Below are 20,809 nucleotides of genomic sequence, written 5' to 3' on the forward strand. Positions count from 1 at the left end.
AGAAAAATTTTTGTATGCTATTATAGTCTTATGACAAAACTGCACAAACTTAGGAACTCTCAAAGGGGCTTAAATAATATTTATTAATCCATATAACTTCTAAACTTACTCATTACTTTTATTACTATAGAAATATTTTTCTTCTGTTTTAACCAAACATATATGTGTTCAGTTCAAACTGATATTATCAAAATATTATGTTATTATATAATATATAACTTTTACAGGATTTATTCTTTTTTTTGCTGTTAAAATTTCACTATTAGTACTAAAAGCAACTTATTAGTTTCATCATATACTTAATAGATATTGTATCTGGTCGTGAAAGTGCATTTTTTTGTCACTGGATGTCTCAATTTTTATTTTATTTATGAATAGTTAGTCTTATGGGTTAACCACCCTTTCGGACCTAACAATATTGTGTTGTTAGCAACGATCGACGACTGGGGTCATCGCCGTTATGTCTTGCTATTGTAGTCAAGATTTGATATTATTATACGTCAATAATGTCATAACTGTCACACCTATCTATCTCGCATAGTAAATTGTATTTATAAAAACAAAGACAATTATATTGTGTCATTTTTATAATCAACTAATTCACATACACTTGCCATGAGGTATAAATGCAACGTGCTCACATTCAGGATAGTAAAAATGTGCCGAAAGGCAATAAATTTGGCTTTGGGCCTAATATGTGTTACGTTAATTGTAACTTACCTAGAGGTAGTATAAACAAATATGTAACATTGTACGGTTGAAAAGTAATTCAAACAAGTAAAAATTTATTTTCAGCATTACCAATGAACCACCAAGAAATAAAAAAATTAATCAAAGATGGCAATATTGAGAAGCTAGAAGAAAAACTACTGAATGGAGAAGGATATAAACTCATCGGGCTCTATTCAACAAACCCAAAAGTTAAAATATTTCTACAGTCTGTCCCAATATACATGGTATTATAAAAATATTATATTTATCTAATTATTGAATATGTAATCTGGGTATATACCCAGACAGGGGTTGGCCTGGTCTAGTTGGTAGAATAGTATGTTTCGGTACAAGAGGTCCAGGTTTGATCCTCAGAGTGTCAACAAGATTTTTCTTGTGATTTTACCACAATACCCGTCCCGTTCATCAATGGTTTAGCTAAGAACCATTTTTGACTCCTTGTCACGTGAAAGAGGGGGCCACCACTCTCTGTAGCATGTTAAAAATAAAAGAATGAAAAACTGATCATTTTAGCTTCGATGCGAAGCTGACAAGGTATTGGTTTTACTATGATGTATTTTTTTTTTTGTGTCTGTTACCACTTTTTCTCAGTTCTCACCGAACAGATTTCTTTCAACGATACGTCAAAAGATCACAAATCGTATCTAGTCGAAGACATTACCCTTCAAAATTGAAAAAATTTCCCTCGTTCCCCGTAAATGGGGGAAACCTCCAAAAAAATTACAAATTTAAAAATCGCTAATTTTCGAAATTTTTTCAATTTTTTTTACTAAAAACTGCCGTAACTTTTTCAAAAATGAACATATCAATATAATTTTTTTTTATATAGATGCTTGATGTCTTTACCTATCATTTGATATATTTTTTTTGTAAATTTGACCCTTTATCTGCCCACAGGGGGGGATTTAAAATGACAACTTTTTCACAAAAAATTAACTTTTTCAACTTAACTTTTGAAAATGTTCCGGAAGGTCTGACACTTTTATATATATCTTAAATTAAAGCTAATGTAATATACTTTAATTTGAAAAAAAAAAATTTGACCTCTGGACTTGTCTTCGTGGTGAAAGTTGACATCAAAGTTAATAAAAAATTACGATTTTTGTAAAATAATTTTTTTTTATATTTTTAACTTAATAATGCTCTAACTTTTTCAAAAATGAACATATCAATATAATTTTTTTTTATATAGATGCTTGATGTCTTTACTTATCATTTGGTATATTTTTTTTGTAAATCTGACACTTAACCTGCCCACAGGGGGGGATTTAAAATGACAACTTTTTCACAAAAAATTTACTTTTTCAACATAACTTTTGAAAATGTTCCGGAAGGTCTGACACTTTTATATATATCTTAAATTAAAGCTAATGTAATATACTTTAATTTGAAAAAAAAAAATTTGACCTCTGGACTTGTCTTCACGGCGAAAATGGCTACCGAATGCTATTTTCGTGTGAAAATTCTCGATTTTATTATTTATATTATATTTAACTTTATAATGCTATAACTTATTGAAAAGTTTATGGATCCACACAATTTTTTTATGAGAAATAATATTTTTTAATAAACTATTTTTCATTCGACATACTTTATCTTAATCGAGATATTAATAAGGAACCAGCAGATCAAGTAGCGTTTGGAATAAAACACCAATTTTTTTAAAATTAAACACTATCTAAAGATTTGCATCGAAGCGTTTATTTTTGATAGTGATTTTAATCACTGTCAGATATCATTATACTTGATCCAACTATATCACGTCACAACTGTGCCGCGACCCCCCTGTGCTGAGTTTTTAAAAAAAATATATATTAATGATGTAACACTAATTTTCTTGAAATACATTAAAATTTTTTAATTTTTGGAAAAAAAAAGTTGTTTGATTTAAAAAACTACAATAATATGAAGATAAATAATTTATTTTCATTCCTTAAAGGATGAAAACCTAAATTTTAATTTTTTTAAAAGGGAACATCTATGTTTAATTATAGTATAATGTTTTATACTATAATTTTTTTTCGAAAACCCACCACCAGCATCCACTAAGTCGCCACTATTCTATAACATTCCAAATTTTTATAAATATTATAAAATATTTAACCGTATTTATAGAGAATCTCAGCCGTACGTACCGCAATATATCATATTAGAAAGATATATTTTCCAAAAATTATCCCGCATTTTACCCCTTTGAAAATTGCAAGACTTAGTACTACTTTTTTGTACGTTTCTTATAACTTTTTGTTATAAGAGAACCCTTTTTTTTAATATCAATTTGTTGAGTGGACATATCTTTCTCATTTGACGCGCATATAATTAGTTTTATTGTTATGTACTTATATTTATTCCCAGTGAAATACGGAGAATTGAACTCCAATGAAAAAGAATTGTATAAAAAAGACATATTTTGGAAAGGGTAGTAAAAAACGACTCAAGTTTAACCCCTTATGTGTAATAATACCCTTAAAATAATAAAATAATAGCTGTATAAAAAAATAATTTAATCTAGTATGTTTATTTAATACGTAACAATTACAAATATTAGCAGTGTGTTATTTTTACACCTTCTATACTTTGTTTTATAAGTAATTTTATGAACCATCCATCCCGGAGTATGTAACATTAAAATCCTCCTTTTTTGAGTAGGTTGCAATTACTCTTCAAATACTGTAAAGACGTAAAAAAAATATTAATTGAATTCTTTTTTTATAATTTGTGTTATTTATATTCGACAAATTAAATAGTTTAAAAAAAATTAATTAAATTAAATTAAAAATAAAATTGTATAAATGAATTATCTCCCTCTCTCCGGTGACGGACTAACCACCTGTCCCGGAGTGTAAATGGTTAAGAAAACCTCCTCCTTTGGGAGAGGCCGCTATGGCCCTTAAATGAGCCGATAAAAGCACTAAAAAAAAAATAAATAAATAAATGATGCAAAATACTTATAATATCAAATTTTATTTATTATTTTAGATTAATTTAAAAATGTGTGCTATTATCCTATTGGACTAGGGGTTTAAAATCATCCACACAAAAATAATAACATTATAATGCGTTCTATGTATTAACAAAAAGTAATTTTTATTTTAAATTATGATATTCTAGGCACGTATTGATATGTTACAAGAAAGTGGTTGTAAAGGAAATCTAAGAGATATGCAAGTATTGTTAAATAATGAAAACTCGTTCAAGAATTCTTATAAAATATCTTCTACGAAATTAGCATGTAGCAAAGATTTAAATGGAGTTAGTGTATTACATAAAGCCGTTTATTATGATTTTCCTGACATTGTCGAATGGCTTGTGAAAGATTATCCACAAACTGTTCACGTGAAAGATAAAGTACTATTTACCATTTTAACTTAAAATTTAGTAGATATAATAGAACAGTTAATTATTAATATCATCAGCGGTGACAGAGAAGAAAGCGATATTATATTATGATACTGGGATGATAAAATTCTATTTAACCCCATTTGATAACAAGTGATTAAAACAATGTGGCTTAAAAATTGTATACTTTCAAATTATTAAAATTTAAACCTCATTAATTTTTTTGTAAAATTAAAAAAAAAATATTTTGAATTGTGAATTTCATAAAAAAAACTTTGGGTTGCGTTGTTTCATAGAAATGAAACTAAAGAGTTAGAATAATAATTATTAAAAAAACAGGATTAATTATTAATTTTTTTAATTTTAATTTCAATAGTTTATGTTTGTTTATGTTTATATTACAGAATAAGTTGCAAAAATTTTATAATTTCTTTTTTTATATCTTAATTTTTGTAAATATAATTTTATCTTCAATACAAAACTGAGAAGGTATTGTTTTCACCACATGTGATTTTTATATCTATAAAAATTCTGAGCTCTCACAAAACCGATTTTACTGATTTATATAACAATGGAACTCTAGTTCTATCTAGTCAGACATATAAAATGGCAAATTCAGAATATTTTCTGTTTTTTTAAATTGCTATCGTATTTTTTAACATACGAATCTATATCACATTTTCATTGATAATTTTGATGACAAAATCTTTTTTTACGTTTTTATTTTGAAAATCTAATTAAAAACTTTAGTACACAAAGTGTTTAAACGGACTATCTTTGTATACTATTTTTTTTTTCATTTCAAAATTTAAAAATATTCTGGAATGTTTGCATTCTTTTAATCTATATTAAATTGGAGATTATTTATTTAAAGTATGTGTGAAAAAAGCATTCCAAAATTTGTAAGAATTATGAACATTTTTTTAAATATTTTCAATTTTTTTCGTAAAAATAATTGTATTGATACGTTTTATGAATGTGGTGTTAACCAAAAGCAAATTTTAATCTATACTAAAGAGAATTATACTAGATACTCCACTATATTGTATCCCAATGACATTGGATTATCCTGTTATCGTAAACTATATTAATAAAAATGAAGTTTAGAATTTTTTTTTTATTTCTTTTATTTATACATTTTTGCTAATTTATTAATTGTGATGTATATTTTATGTTCATTCCTAATGTCTTACAAGTGTAGTAATTGTATATTATTAAATGAGAAAATGCATAGATTATGATCTTACAAAGAATATGACAGATTGATAACAACTTTTGAACTTTTATTTCGGAAAATCAACAATTTGAATTAATAATTAGAGGTATTCTTTATTAATAACTAGATATTACTCCTCTCACCAATGTATATAAATGTTAATAACTTTTGAAATATTGGTTCAAAAGTTGTTACTAACCAGTCATTATCTTAATTATATCATTATGTAATCAAGAAGTTAATTATTTATGTATGTTCCAATTTACAAAAACACAGTTAATATCATTATAAGACATCAGAAATGATCATGAAAAATACTTTATGACTGATAAAACGAAATACATGTACAATTCACAATTTTTCTTTTTTGGTTTTTTTTATTAAATAAAAAACAACTCAAAAAATTCTTAATTTTACTTTTATTTTTGACTAATTATGTGATTCTCAATAATATAATAATGGTGTACTTTTTATTTTTCAATTCAACAAAGTTGTAATATTAAAATAAATCGATTTTCTTTGTATTTTATGTTACATTAGAAGATAACGTTAATATTAATTTATTATTAAATGTGTAAAATAAACAGATAAGAGTAAGGATTACATTTTTATTTTTGGTAAATACAATAAATAATTTAATGTTATGGTATCGCTATAAAAGAAACTTTGGGTACTCCCATCCTTAATTTTACTTTTATCTATGCTATTATTCAGTAGAACATTTTTTTGAATCGTTATATTTTTATACACCCTGTGAATAATGTTCTAATGCGCCTTAATGTTATTATTTAAATAACTAAGTAAAAAAAATTGTACTTTTTGTAGACTAATAGAATTCCTTTGCATTACATATGCTCATGTTCTGAAGTACATCGCATCTGGGATTTAATGTTAGAAGCAGGCGCAGATCCTAATTCTTTGGATATAAATAATAAAACTCCTCTTTACTATTTAGAATGTAAAGAAAGCATCAATTGGTCTAACACTTCGAAAACCGGATGTTCAGATAATGGTAAAGACAATTATTAATAAATAATGATTTTTTAAAAATAATATTGTGTATAATTTTAACATTTGTTGTTTTACAATCTACTTATGAATCAAAAATGTTCTATTGTTATGCAATCTTGTTTTAAAAATGTTTATCATTAAAATAAATTCATATTTATTACATAAAACGTAATAAAGGCTTTGCGAGTTTTTGGCTATCCGTGCCCAAGTCAAAATTGAGTTAAGTTGGGTTATATCAACATTTTTCTATTAGGTTGATTAATGAATAATAATAAAAAAAAACGAAATCGAGTAAAATCAATTTTGGATTACTTTAAATTTTTTTCTGGATTGTCATAGGTTAAAGTTTTGATTTGGGCATTTTCAAGCATAAAATTTATACAAAAAAAAAAAAAAAAATTACAACATTTAAACATTTAAACATTTTATATTAATGCGAAGTGTTGTATCAATGTTAATTGAAGATGCAATTTTATTGTATCCGTAACAATAAACAAAACTTTTGAATCCTAACTGATTCAAGAAAGCCCTTTTACTCCTTTAAAACTACCAAGGGGTATGTTCACAACTGTCGTCCGTAACCCAAAAGAGTAATAAGACTAAGGGTACTCAACTATTTCCAGCACAAGTTACTCGTCAAGTTTAATTTATAAATAAGTAAATATAAAAGTAAAATCTAAACAAATGAAACACTTATTAAAATAAGGGCCCAATTTTGCTTTTTTTTTTTTTAATGCGATCGTTATAATTTAAGCTTCGATACGAAGTTGAGAAGATATTAATTTTACATGATTTGTTTATTAATTTTTTTTTTTTTGTGTCTGTGACTACTTTTTCTTAGCTTTCACTGAACTGATTTTTCTCAACGATATGTCAAAAGATCACAAATCGTATCTAGTTGAAGACATTGACATAAAAATTAAAAAGATTTCCATTGTTCCCCGTAAATGGAGGAAATCTCCAAATGAATAAATTTTAACATTTTTTTTTTCTTAAAACTGCCATATATATTTCAAAAATGAACAAATCAAAATAATTTTTTGTAAATATAAACCTTAGGAATTTCTTAGATATAATTTTAATTATTTCATGGAATATTTTCCCAAAATAAATAAAAATGTCATTTTAGCTTCGATGCGAAGCTGAGAAGGTATTGGTCTTTTAAATTTATGATAGAAAGAGAAAAAATAACTCATGTTTGAAATAAAATATTTTTAACTGAGTTGATTCAGTTGATTTATTGGTAGTAGATAAAAAATAATGATTAAAATATAGAAAAATCCCAATTAGAGATTTTAGTTTATTTTATACTTGCATCGATCTTTTTTAGTAGACATGATTAGTAATTTTACTAAATGTATTTTTTTTTTAAATTATTATATTTGTGTTTTACAGAAACTCCTATAAAACCGTCAAACATTAGAATTTGGATTCATGAACGTAACATACAACAACTTTCAAGAGTAATATGGAGTGGTTTCGGTGATAAATTATTAACAGAAACAAGCCAACAATCTGCGGTTAATAAATTCTTAAAAGCTGTTCCTTATATTTTGGTATAAATATCAGTATATATGTGTTATTTATTGTTTTTTAATTCAAATTATCCTTAATTGTTTTTTATAGGGCATCATCAAAGAAACTCATAAGGCTGTGATCGACAATGATATAGTTTTATTGAAAAAATTGAGCCGTGATCCGGTTCCAAAAGAATTATTAGCAAGTAAAGATAAAAATGGTTTAACACCATTACATAAGGTTGAAAAATTCCATATATTTTCTTTTTAAGATTATAATAACTTCAAAATATTTTGCAGGCTATTGCATTGGGTCGAATTGACATAGTTGAATATATTTTATACAAACACTCAAAAGCTGTTAATATAAAAGATAATGAAGGTCGTACTCCCTTACATTATGTCTACTGTGCTCCACCTAAAGACTTTATAGTGTTATACAATAGACTTTTAAAGGCAGGAGCTAATGAAAATTTAATTGATAAGGTTTGTATTTTATAGTTTTTGATAACCAGAGGAATAAAAACTTAAAGTAAACTGCTATAATCTATGTATTTTATATTCCATTATTAAAAATGCATCTTATAAATGCCATAAATTCTAAATTATTTACGTTTTAATTGTCATTAGTTTTAACAGTTCGCAGTTTAAGCTTCCAGAGGGGAGAGTGTAACATAGGGGCAATTGCTTTCTTGATTTTTTGCATGGTAAATTTTTATAAACGTATCATAAAATTTTACAAAATCAACTATTTTTAAATTAAAAAATAAAAAAGATTATTTTTATTTAATTGTATTATGAATGATGAAATTTTTTTAATACAAACAAAAAATACATAAAAATCAGTAAAAAAATTATTGATTTGTTTAAAATGAAAATAACGGTTATTTTCTGAACTCTAGTTTAAAACATTTATACCCATATACTTGAGTATGGATGGATGCAAGTATCGATTACTTTTTGTCATTTAAAAAGTATAAATTCAACAGGTGTGTTAATTGTTTGTTGATGGTACATTTAAGGTCGTAGCTTAAACAACTTATTTATTCTAAACAAAATAATAAACTAATAAATTTGAAACACATAATGTGTGTTATATAATTAAGAATGATAATTTTTTTAAAGATTACATGATAATTGAAGCAAATTTTTTATAACTCGTTAATTCATAACTAATTAAACGACCATGAAATAGAGTTCAAAAAATTTATGAAAATATATTTATTACTTATTATTAGAACTTTATAGAAAATTTAGTTTTTTTTCAAAATTATCAAATTAGTTTCCTAAGCAATTTTTTTTGTTAGTCATTTTGAGGGTTTTTAAGTTTTACACAAAAACTTTTTTTCATTAAAAATGGTTTGTTGAAGATAATTTAATACATAATTTATGTAAGAAATTATTTGCAAAGACAGTAACTGATTATAGTATTTGCGGTCCATTTATGTTTTTTATTATATAACTTGTATAAGTTTTCTTTTTGTTCGTGTTATAATAAATTAATTTTAAATTTCAGGTAAAAGTTTTATATTTTATATTGTATAAAAACTTTGTAATGTTTTTAATATTTGCAAATAACGTAAAATTTAATTTATTGATATCAACATTCTAGCAAGGAAACATTCCAAAGAATTACAGTTCAAAGACAAACCATATTCCAGACAATATATTTTCTATACTACCTAAAGCTCCTAGAATATCTTCTGAATTTCCGGCATCTTGGGACTGGAGTGTTTTATACAATATTAATCAAAGAGAAAAACGAAAAGTATTTATTTAAATATTGATTAAAATGTCATTTAATCGCATTAGAAGTTATGAAGTTGATTTTAAAACTTTTTTTAGCAGACGAAATTTGAAATTCGATCTACTAGCGATATAAGCAAATCAAATTTAAATGAATTTAGCAATTTCAAAAGCAGAAAAACTAACATTTTAGATATTCACGATGATAGTAATAACATTTTATCAACGCTAATACAAATGAAGTCGGAAATTAATAACGAAGTTAACGATTCAGTTGTAAAGCCAAAAAATTTTAAATTAAAAGCTTCTGAACAGTATGAAATTTGTAGTTCATTGGACGATAATTTGTCAAATGATGGTCTAATTAATAAATCTGATGATCAGAAAGACACAAACAATAATGTTAATGCTAATGCTAATGTAGTTCACAATGATATGTTTGACGCTTCTGAAAATAAAATTTCGGTCAGAAAAGTTATATTTAGTTTGTTTTTAAAAAAATAAAACTGTTTGTTTTTAAGTTGTTATAAGCACTATTTTTGGAGTAGTCAGAATTTATATTTTATTTATGGTGTAAGTATTGAAAATCGCGAGGTTAAGTGTAAATATTTTTATAAGGCCTGGAGTAATTTTTTAAATTAAAAATGAAAATCTTTTTAATTTCTCTCGTCAATCCAGTTTGAATTTTTACAGAAAATAATGTTAAAAATAAGTAGATACTTATGATTTTTTAGAAATTCTTAAAAAAAAATTATCATAGTTATAATCAATTGCGCAATCAATAAGAAGTCGGTCAAGTGATTCTAGGCGACGTCTGAAGGTATCCCTGGGCTTAATGCATATATGTTATGCTTTTTTAAATACTGATTCTCCACTTATAGTTAATAAAAATGATTTGATAATTTATTAAATAATATTCAGATATTAGCGTAAAACTGATATTGAATAAAAGAAAGGCTTTTTAATTAATAATTAATGTAACAAATTTGGAAAAGCAATTTTAAGATTTTTCAAATTAAAATTTCATTGTTAAATCAGGAAAGGAACTCTTCAGCTAAGGTTTTAGTAAAAAATGGTAGTTTAAACAAAATTGCAGACTACATACTTGATGGAAAATATGTAAAGTTATTGGGCATACAATCAGATGATTCAACGATTCAAGAATTTTTAAATAAAGTACCATTTTATGCTGTAAGTAAATTTTAATATTTATAGGAGCGTAATAATGGGGATCAAAAGGAAAATTTCATTGAAATTTTTTTTGGAAGTGATAGTGTTACGCATTATGTAGGTTTGATTTTTGTTGCATTTTCAATTTTTTTTGCTTTCAACTTTTATTGCTGAGTAAACTTTAAATCCTATGAATATTTAATAATATTCTCCACAATTATTTCAAAAAAATTCTATGTTTATTTTCAATTAAATTTATAATTTTTAATTATAAATTTATAATTTATAATAATTCAATATAATTTATATGTATGAATTATTTTGGAGTAATTAAATATAAAATATATAGACATTTTTACATGGAATAATTGTTGTTTAACTTAATTATTTTATTAGAGAGGACTGTAGACCTTTCCAGATTAGTGGTATGGCATACAACCTTTATGCTCATGTAACGAAGCACAGCGCGTTCCCAACCAATCTATATGAACTATACTTTTTTTAAATATTTTTATTTTTAATAAAAATTCTTGCAACTTTATTACATAAAAATTATTTTTAAGGTAATTTTTGCATCGATATGAAGCCAAGAACATATTTGTTTTACAGTGTTGCATTTTTTTAAAATTATCTTTAAAAAAATTATTTTTTATTCAATTTTTGAGTTATTTGCATCTTAAATATTTAGATATTATATTTGTCTATTTCAAAAGATATTTAACATATTCATACGAAAGAGTTTTTTTATGGTAGTGCTGTTAATCATCCTAAGATATCTATAATTGTCCCAACTTCACCGTAAACCTCTATGATTGGTTTTATTTTTTTTTTTTAATTAAATACTTAAATACTTTTTTTTTAACTCACCTAAAGTACATACTCAACCAATTAAAAAAAATTATTTTCATCATCAAATAGATTTGAAGTTTTAAAAATAACTGATGGTCATGACGATACTCAAAACACTAACACATTCTCAAACAACATGAAAAAAAAAACAACACAGAATCTACTACCAAACCTCCTCCTCCAATTTTTATAAAAGGTGTGCAAGACTTTCCTGCACTATGCACAAATCTAATTGAGTTACTTGGTGTTGAAAACTTTATTTGTAAGTCATCCAAGGATCGATTAAAAATCAAAACTAGCACTCCTGATACATATAGGACATTAATTCACTACCTTAAGGAGCAAAAAGCTGAATATCATACGTATCAACTGCAACAAGATAAACCTACTCGTGTAGTAATTCGCAATTTACACCCAATAACTCAAATCAGCTTAATTAAATCAGAACTGGAACTCCATGAATTTGAAGTACGTAATGTTACTATTGTTGTTCATAAAGTTCATAAACATCCATTACCACTATTTTTGTCGATCTGGAACCTATCCCTCAATCAAATAATATATATAAATTAACCTCTATGGTCCATACTAAAATAAAAGTCGAAGAACCGTACTAACCTAAGATAATAAGTCAATGTCTAAACTGCCAGGAATATGACCATACTAAATCTTATTGTAACTACCCATCACGCTGTGTTCGTTGTGGTGATTTCTACCAATCATCCGACTGTTCAAACTCTCGTGATGCTCCACCCAAATGTGCACTTTGTTAAGGAAACCACCCAACTAACTACAAAGGCTGTTTAGTCTACAAAGAACTTCAACGTCGTAAGAAACCTTCTTTTCTGTATTTCTGTCAGATAACTCTAGACTTAAGTCAAACGTTGTACAAACTAGCCACCCAGAAAATGACGCTTCCCTAAATACTTCTCGTTCAGACGCTCAGGCTACCTCTGGCTAACGCTCAATTTATCTTTTTCCCACCTCACCTGACATTAATGAAGTAATGACTAATTTTCTTGAGGATTTTAAATCTCTTATAAATCCTCTAATATCTCTCCTTACTAAAGTAATATCCTCTCTAAAGTTAGATAAAAGAAATGACTAATCTCTCTACAAACAAATTCCTTCGTATCCTACTATTTAATGCAAATAAAAAATCATACTAATGAACTCCAAACTCAATATTCACACATACACATTCCTGGTTAAAACTACATAAAGTTAACTATCCAGACAACACAGCTCATGGAGGTGTGGCCATCTTAATAAAATCCACAATAATATATCAAACTCTTCCAAATTTCTGTCAAGACTTTATTCAATATTGTGCTATATAAATCAGTTTAAATAATATTCCAATTACTGTAGCAGTAATTTACTCACCTCCTAAGCAGAATGTATCATATGCAAACTATTTAAATTATTTCAATACAATTAACAATAACTTTATAATTGACGGAGATTATAACGCAAAGTACCAAAGTTGGGAGTGTCGAGTAAACAACCCACGTGGAAACGTTCTCTACAATTTTATAAATTCTAAAAATTTCAAAGTACTTGCTCCTCCAGGACCTACCTATTAGTCATCATCTCCCCATAAAAATCCAGATATACTAGATGTATTTGTAACCAAAATCCCTTCAAATTTGTACTATTCTGTTGACAATATTCTGGATTTAAATTCCGATCATTCATCGGTTATTCTCACAATTAAGGACTATCTGCAAATTATCATTGAACCACTAAGACTTTTTCACGAATCAACTGATCGTTTCCAATTTCATGACCTTGTAGATCAGAACCTCCAAATAAATATTAAATTAAAAACCAATGATGACATAGACACTGCTGTAAATAGCCTAACTAATGTTATTCAAACAGCATATTGGGCTGCTAACAAAGCTAAAAATGTACGTACGACTAATACCGATTCACTACCGACAAATATTCGTATTCTCATAGCAGAAAAAAGAAGAGCTAAAGCTCTCTACCAACGTACTCGCTTACCCTCACACAAAAAAATATGTAACAAGTTAGCCAACTCTCTTAAAAAAATGTTATATAATTACAAAAATCTCTCTTTTGAAAAATACCTGACTAACTTATCATCAAAAAATGGTAGCCTTTGGAAAGCGACAAAACAAGCATTACAATATAAAGTAACTACCCCACATATCAAAAAGACGGATGGAAGTCTAGCCTCGCCTTGAGAAAGCTGAAATATTTAATAATCACTTCTTTAACGTTTTCCAACCCCACCAAGATATTTCACCTGACAACATACATACGGTTCTTAGGTATCTTGACGTACCATTACCACTTACTCTACCAGTCAAGCATTTTATGCCAAATGATATTAAATTTACCATACAAAAATTCTCTCTAAAGAAGTCTCCAGGTTTTGATCTAATTACTGCTGATGTAGCTAGATGTCTACCTAAACGAGCATTTATTCTACTTACCCATATGTTTAATGTCATACTGAGGCTTTTCCACTTCTCTGGAAGTTCTCTAAAATCATCCTATTCCCAAAACCAAATAAGTCCCTTGACTCGTCAACTTTTTATAGACCAATTAGTCTATTACCATTTTTTGCGAAAGTTTTTGAAACTCATACTTGACTCATACTCAAGCGCATACTTCCCTTTATAAATGAAAATAAAATTCTATCAGACTACCAATTTGTTTTTCGTGCAAAGCATTCAACTATCCACCAAGTACATAGACTAGTTGACTCAGTTTCTTATGCACTTGAAAAAAAATTATATTGTACCTGCGCTTTTCATGATATTTCACAGGCTTTTGACCGAGTATGGCATAAAAGACTCTTATACAAATTAAAGAAATTTTTAAAAATTCAAAAAAGCTTTTCTTAACTTTGAAGAGATAAAAAAATCAAAATAAGTATAAATATATGTTTAATGTAAGTTAAATTCATGTAAATTTTATATTTATCGGTGGACTCATTACTATTGAAAACTCTTATAAGTTATTTTAAAATAAACAAACAAAAATAAAATTTAAAAACTAAAGTAGCATGTTTTTAACTACTGCAGCCGTTTGCATGAAGAAGATAAGGCGTGGAGACAAATTTCTTTTTTTATTTATAGTACGTAACGTAAGCTTTAAGGGTCAGATTTATATCAAATGAAAAAGAAATACATACATTTTGTTTATATAAAACAAATTATTTTGGTTCATTCATTTTTCAAAAAGTTATGGTAGTTTTACGAAAATAGTGAAAAAAATGTCAAAATTTACCGATTTTATAAATCATAATTTTTTGGGGGATTTCCAACATTTATGGAGAATATTTTTCAATTTATGTGGGTAATGTCTTCAACTAGATATGATTTGTAACCTTTTGACGTATGGTTGAGAATAATCGGTTCAGTGAGAGCTGAGAAAAAGTAGTGACAGACACAAAAAAATAAAAAAATTAACACATCATGGTAGAATTAAAACCTTATAAGCTTCGTTTAGAAGCTAAAAATTGCATTTGTAAGCATTTAAACATGTAAAATTTGAATATGACAAATCATTCATTATAATGGTGTCTTTAGTCCCATTATACAATTAATTGCTTCCATCCCAGCTTCGTGTAGCTTCCCCACTCTGCTTTCGAATTTTATGTTTGCACACTGCTCAACGATATGTTGGAGCGTTTGATCAGTTCTGTATGTGCAAAAAAGAAATTATTGAATGCGCCATTTGTATAATAGACTTTTGCATCTGCCTTGTTCAGTTCTTATCTGATTTAGATTTATCTACAGTAGCCGAAGAAGGCCCATAAAATTTAAGTATAAATTTAATGAGTTAAAATATAAAAGATAATTTGGAAAATAAAATATATTTTAAATATAATAATATGAAATACAAATTATACCTAACAATTTTTAATAATAAACTTTAATGATCAACTTGTGGTTATTATTGTTTAAAAAATGTATAATATATATAAATAAATATGTTATTTAAAATAATTGTTAATATTTAACTAACAATTTAGCTTCGATGCGAAGCTGAGAAGGTATTAATTTTACTATAATGTGTTTTTTTTTTTTTTTATGTCTGTTGCCACTCAGCTCTCACAGGACCGATTTCTTTCAAAAATATGTCAAAAGATCACAAATCGTATCTAGTTGAAGACATTACCCTTAAAAATTGAAAAATTTTCCCTCGTTTCCCGCAAATGGGAGAAATATCCAAAAAAAATTACAAATTTAAAAATCGGTAAATTTTGTCATTTTTTTCACTTTTTTTTCTTAAAACTTCCATAACTTTTTCAAAAATAAACAAATGAACATAATTTTTTTTTATACTAAAATCCTTTCAATTTCCCTTTCATTTGATATCATTTTTTTGAAAACCTAACACTTAACCTGCTCATTGGGAGGGATTTAAAATAGCAACTTTTTTACAAAAGCTAACTTTTTCAACTTAATTTTTGAAAATGTTCCGGAAATACTGCGTCCTTTAAACACATATCAAATTAAAGCTTATTTTATGTACTACAAAATGAAAAAAAAAAATTTGTCCCGACACTTTATCTTCTGCATGTAAACGGCTGCCGTAGTTAAAAAAACGCTATTTTTGTGTTAAAATTTTCGATTTTAAATTTTTAACTTAAAAATGCTATAACTTTTCGAAAAATGTAATTATCAGCACAAATTTTTTTTTCTAAATACATTATAAGTACATCTTTCTTTTGACATACTTTTTATTAAAATTAGACAATTTCCCCATATATAGGGAGCGTTCAAAACTTGAAACATTGTATAAAAAGTAGAACTTTTTCAACTTAACTTTTGAAAGTGTTCCGGAAATACTGCGTCCTTTAAACATATATAAAATTAAAGCTTATTTTATGTACTATAAAATAAAATAAAAAAAATTTGTCCTGACCACCTATCTTCTATGCGCAAATGGCTACCGTATTCAAAAATATGCTATTTTTCTATTGAAATTCTAGGATTTGTATTTTATTTTAAAATATCTTATTAGGAGAATACATGGTGAAAATAGCTACCGTATTTAAAAATATGCTATTATTGTGTTAAAATTCTTGGTTTTGTATTTTATTTTATTATAAGGGGATTACACTGATTTTCATAAATATTATATCAATCTAATTGACATAGTATAAAAAATCAAACATATATAATTATTTTGTTTCTTTCGGGAAAAATAACTTTAAAACTTGAACTAGCTAAATTTCCATTTTTATTAAGTGACGAATGAGACGTGCGGTTTTTGAGAAGGTAACACTTGGGTCTTTCAAGACTGTGGCACTGAATTTTTTTAAAATTATTTTTGAGTTAAAAAAAAATGTTTAACTCATTTGATTTTTATCTCATTTAGATTCAATAACTTCAATAAATATCAAGGATTCCATTACTGTAGTCTCCTCTCGTGAGAAGAAATTCATATTAATATTATTTTACTATGTGGTTTTTTTTTTTTGTAGCTATAATTTATTTTTTCAGCTCTCATTTGACCTACTTTTTTGACAATTTTTTTTTTTTAAATTAAACACTATCTACAGATTTGCATCGAAGTGTTTTTTATGATAGTGATTTTAATCACTGTGAGATATCATCTATACTGGACCCAACTATGCCACGACCCCACTGTGCCGCCACCCCACTATGCTGGGTTTTTTAATTTGTATTTTTTGTAGTATAGAGTTCTCTGAGCAGCTAAGTTTTCTTAATTCACGTATCTAATAATAATCATTTTTTACTTTTCTAATAGTATAATATATAACATATATAATATATGTTATATAGAGATACATAAAATTATTTAATTCTTATTAATTTCTCAAATAATTATTATATTAATTATATTATAATTAATTATACTTATTATAATTTTACTGCTGTTTTATTTAACAAGAAATGTAATTTTTTTCAGAACAAAATAGAACAAATTCATCGATGTTGTGCTATTGGTGATATGAAAACGTTGTCAGAAATATTAGATAGGAGAAAGTTTTGTTTGGCACGGGAATCGAAAACTGGATTAGGTCTAACGCCTCTACATGTTGCGGCTATTTATGAACAATTGAATATATTTGGTTATCTAGCAGCTAGATTTCCTGAAACTTTGAAGTCGACTGATTTCAAAGGACGTACACCAATGGACTATATAAATTTATTGCCAGATAAAACACTATTTAATGCTCTTATACATTCTGATAATAATTTAAAGGTATGTACCTATGATTTATACTAGGTTACTGAAATTGTAACAGTTTGAATTTCACTAAATATACAATTTTTAATATATTTTCCTAATTAATTTATTGAAGTAAAAATTATCAATAATTGTTTAGTACATGCAAATACTTGGAATTTGCCGAAATTCATTGAGAGTATTGTAATATTCTTAGACATCCTACAATACTATAAAATAAATATAATTTTCACAGTAAACCATTATTTACTATTATTATATCAAATACTATAAAATGCCGACAGAAATTTTCTAGAATGGTAAATACCTACATTTGATCAAGAAATTGACAACATTCAGTCAAAATACCTAATAAATACTAACACATTTTTATGCTTGTCAGTGTTTATATCTCTGAATAAACATTTTGACAATAGTCACTAAAATATTACTGAAGTATTCACCAATAATATGTAATATTCATCTCAATAAATATCTGCTACATATTCAAATATGATTTATTACTAAAACAATGGTTACAAAGGTTACAAAATAACGCCTGTCAAATACTTTGTAATATACTTTGTACGCCAAACGTCAGGTTGAGTGATGTTGAAAATATGAACTTCTTTTTTTTATTAGAAAATATACAATCTGTACATTACATTCGTACAATTAGCATATGGTACGACTTAAAAATTAATTTACAATTCACAGTTAAACGTGAACTTCTAATCACATTTTCTATGGGATATCAAATAGTTATTAATTTGATATTAATTTGAAACATAGTGTTTTCTAGTAAGATTCATTTCATTGTTTAAAAAAAAATATTTAATACTTAATTTGAGAATTAACTTGAACAATAGTAATGGAAGATTTGTTTTCAATTGAATGCTTCAACTGCTTGACAATGTATATCATTTATTCGTTTATTTTATGTCCCCCAAAAACAATGGCGTATTTACAAAAGGATCTATTCGGTTCGGATCCACATGGATATAAAATTAAAGTATTAGGGGTAATGGATGAGTGAATTTCCCACTACTCTTCGTTCTAAAAGCTATTTGGACCTTCATACAACATTTCTAAATATGTTAATTATGAGATAATTTAGTTATCTCGTTATTATTACTCCAGGAGCAATCATATAAATTTTATGATCTTATAAAGATGACCCAGAGAAGTTTGTCAGCCAATATCTATAATTGATAATATTGATAGAAGTTTTTACATATATGTTCATACAAATTTTCATTATAAAATTTTAAATTAACTCCTTTTCAATAACAATTATTTAGTTTAAATTAGATTTTATATTTGTGTGCTTAAATAGACATATATTATATTTATGAAAATGAAACGTCTACAAAAAGTGGAACGTATATCTACGTAACGATTTTTAAAATATGACATTGCATAATAGTAAAAAGTTTAAATTTAAATAATGAAAAGTGTTTACAATTCACATCGAATTTTAAGAGTATCTTTACAAATTTATTTTAAAATCGCAGAAAAGTAATGTTAATCAATATGGACATATTTTATAAATTTACATTGTGTTATTGCAAAAAAAATTTTTATATTTTAATGCACATTTAAAATATATTTAGTTTATTTTATTGGTATTATTTTACTGTGCGTGCCAGAAATTTACAAGAAACATGCTAAATTATTTTAATGGTTTAGACTGTCTGTACTGATTAACCCTTATATTTAATTCGATTGTTTTCCATTATTCATTATTATGAATTCTGACGTAATCTTTTATTTAATCAATTTACAAAATTCATTAATACTTACTTCAAAATTGAAGTAAAAAAACTTAAAATATATATGGCTAACGATATAAAAACGTTAACCTCATGTTGTTATAATGTATCCATAGCAATCATAATCAAATATTTACAGTCCTATCTAACTGGACATCATGCATTACAAAGTCTTGGAGACGGCGTCGATGTATTTGAACCAGAGAAAATTCGTAAGGATTTGGGATTTGTTGCTGTTAATATCAAAGACGATAATTGTAATTTTGATATGGATAGTTAGTAGTTATAATAGAGTATAAGTTCATTGTTCTCAGACATTAATTTTTATAATAAAATATATTTTATAGGATTGCCAAATAATTCAGGTAAAATACTCTCGTCAGTTATGAGTGCCAATCGGTATTCAAATGAAGACAGAAAGTATTTAACAAATGGTGAGAGAAATACAACATTATAGTTATTTTTTGAATGTGTGTATTGTGTCGTTACATTTTATATTAACTAAAAAACTAAGAACTAAGAATGTTATTGCTAAATATTTAGCTATCGGTAAACCACTGTCTTCTGGTTTAAAGGAACTGGTTAAACGTCGGCCGTCTAACCCAACTCTTCATTTAGCGGATTATTTGTCAAATTATTCTGATGATCAACAGTTAGACAAAGATAGTGGAGTAAGTGTGACTCAAGTTAAACACAATTACAAAGCAGACACTGAATGAAGTAGAGTGATTAAAATAAAAATAAGTTATCTATTGTAAATATTATCATAGTTGCTGCGTTGTATTGATAAAATAATCGTCGATGTATGTATTTTTTTCTTAGGTATTAGTATTCCAACTTATATAAAATATTTAAAAGTGTTTGCATATAGTTTTTAATAAATTGAAGTAATAGCGAATTCATAGATGAATTAGTTTTAATAATTATTATTAGAATGTAATTATCCAATGTACCAATTATTTCCTTTTTCTTTAATACTTCCTATTTTAGATAAAGTATATATATATGATTATAATCGAACAGTGGCGCCACTAAAGGGTTGTACTCCTTTTCTCCCAAAATGATATGTAATCTTTGAACTTTTAACCAAATAATCCTTTTTTTTGTTCATTTTATTTTTTTTAAATAGCAATTCAGAGTAAAAAATGTTTGGTGAGCAAAATATAATAAGGTAATAAGACTTTTCTCACAATTATTTTCCTTTCGCGCCACTGCAAACGGATAATATTCATAAATAAATTATTTATTTAAAACAGTTATTCAATTTTTACTAAGAA

At 26.2% G+C, this 20,809-nt stretch overlaps 1 protein-coding gene across 2 annotated transcripts in view; it reads left to right on the top strand.

Annotated features, from left to right (window-relative positions):
- Positions 1-321: 321 nt before the first annotated feature.
- LOC126896914 (uncharacterized) overlaps positions 322-20,809 on the top strand; it is a 31,858-nt gene continuing 11,370 nt past the window's right edge. The window contains exons 1-14 of one of the 2 annotated variants that reach the window (XM_050670094.1): positions 322-726; positions 796-956; positions 3,844-4,080; positions 6,113-6,299; positions 7,694-7,854; positions 7,925-8,056; positions 8,116-8,301; positions 9,428-9,583; positions 9,661-10,026; positions 10,600-10,752; positions 17,500-17,796; positions 19,672-19,807; positions 19,880-19,966; positions 20,076-20,203. In XM_050670094.1, coding sequence (XP_050526051.1) covers positions 627-726; positions 796-956; positions 3,844-4,080; positions 6,113-6,299; positions 7,694-7,854; positions 7,925-8,056; positions 8,116-8,301; positions 9,428-9,583; positions 9,661-10,026; positions 10,600-10,752; positions 17,500-17,796; positions 19,672-19,807; positions 19,880-19,966; positions 20,076-20,203 — 2,487 coding nt within the window. In that variant the 5' untranslated portion in view covers positions 322-626. The remainder of the gene's footprint in view (positions 727-795; positions 957-3,843; positions 4,081-6,112; positions 6,300-7,693; positions 7,855-7,924; positions 8,057-8,115; positions 8,302-9,427; positions 9,584-9,660; positions 10,027-10,599; positions 10,753-17,499; positions 17,797-19,671; positions 19,808-19,879; positions 19,967-20,075; positions 20,204-20,809) is intronic. The other variant, XM_050670096.1, reaches the window with a different exon arrangement.

The sequence above is a fragment of the Daktulosphaira vitifoliae genome, unplaced genomic scaffold (assembly GCF_025091365.1).
Source record: "Daktulosphaira vitifoliae isolate Bord-2020 unplaced genomic scaffold, ASM2509136v1 Scaffold_1, whole genome shotgun sequence".
Classification (NCBI taxonomy): domain Eukaryota; kingdom Metazoa; phylum Arthropoda; class Insecta; order Hemiptera; family Phylloxeridae; genus Daktulosphaira; species Daktulosphaira vitifoliae.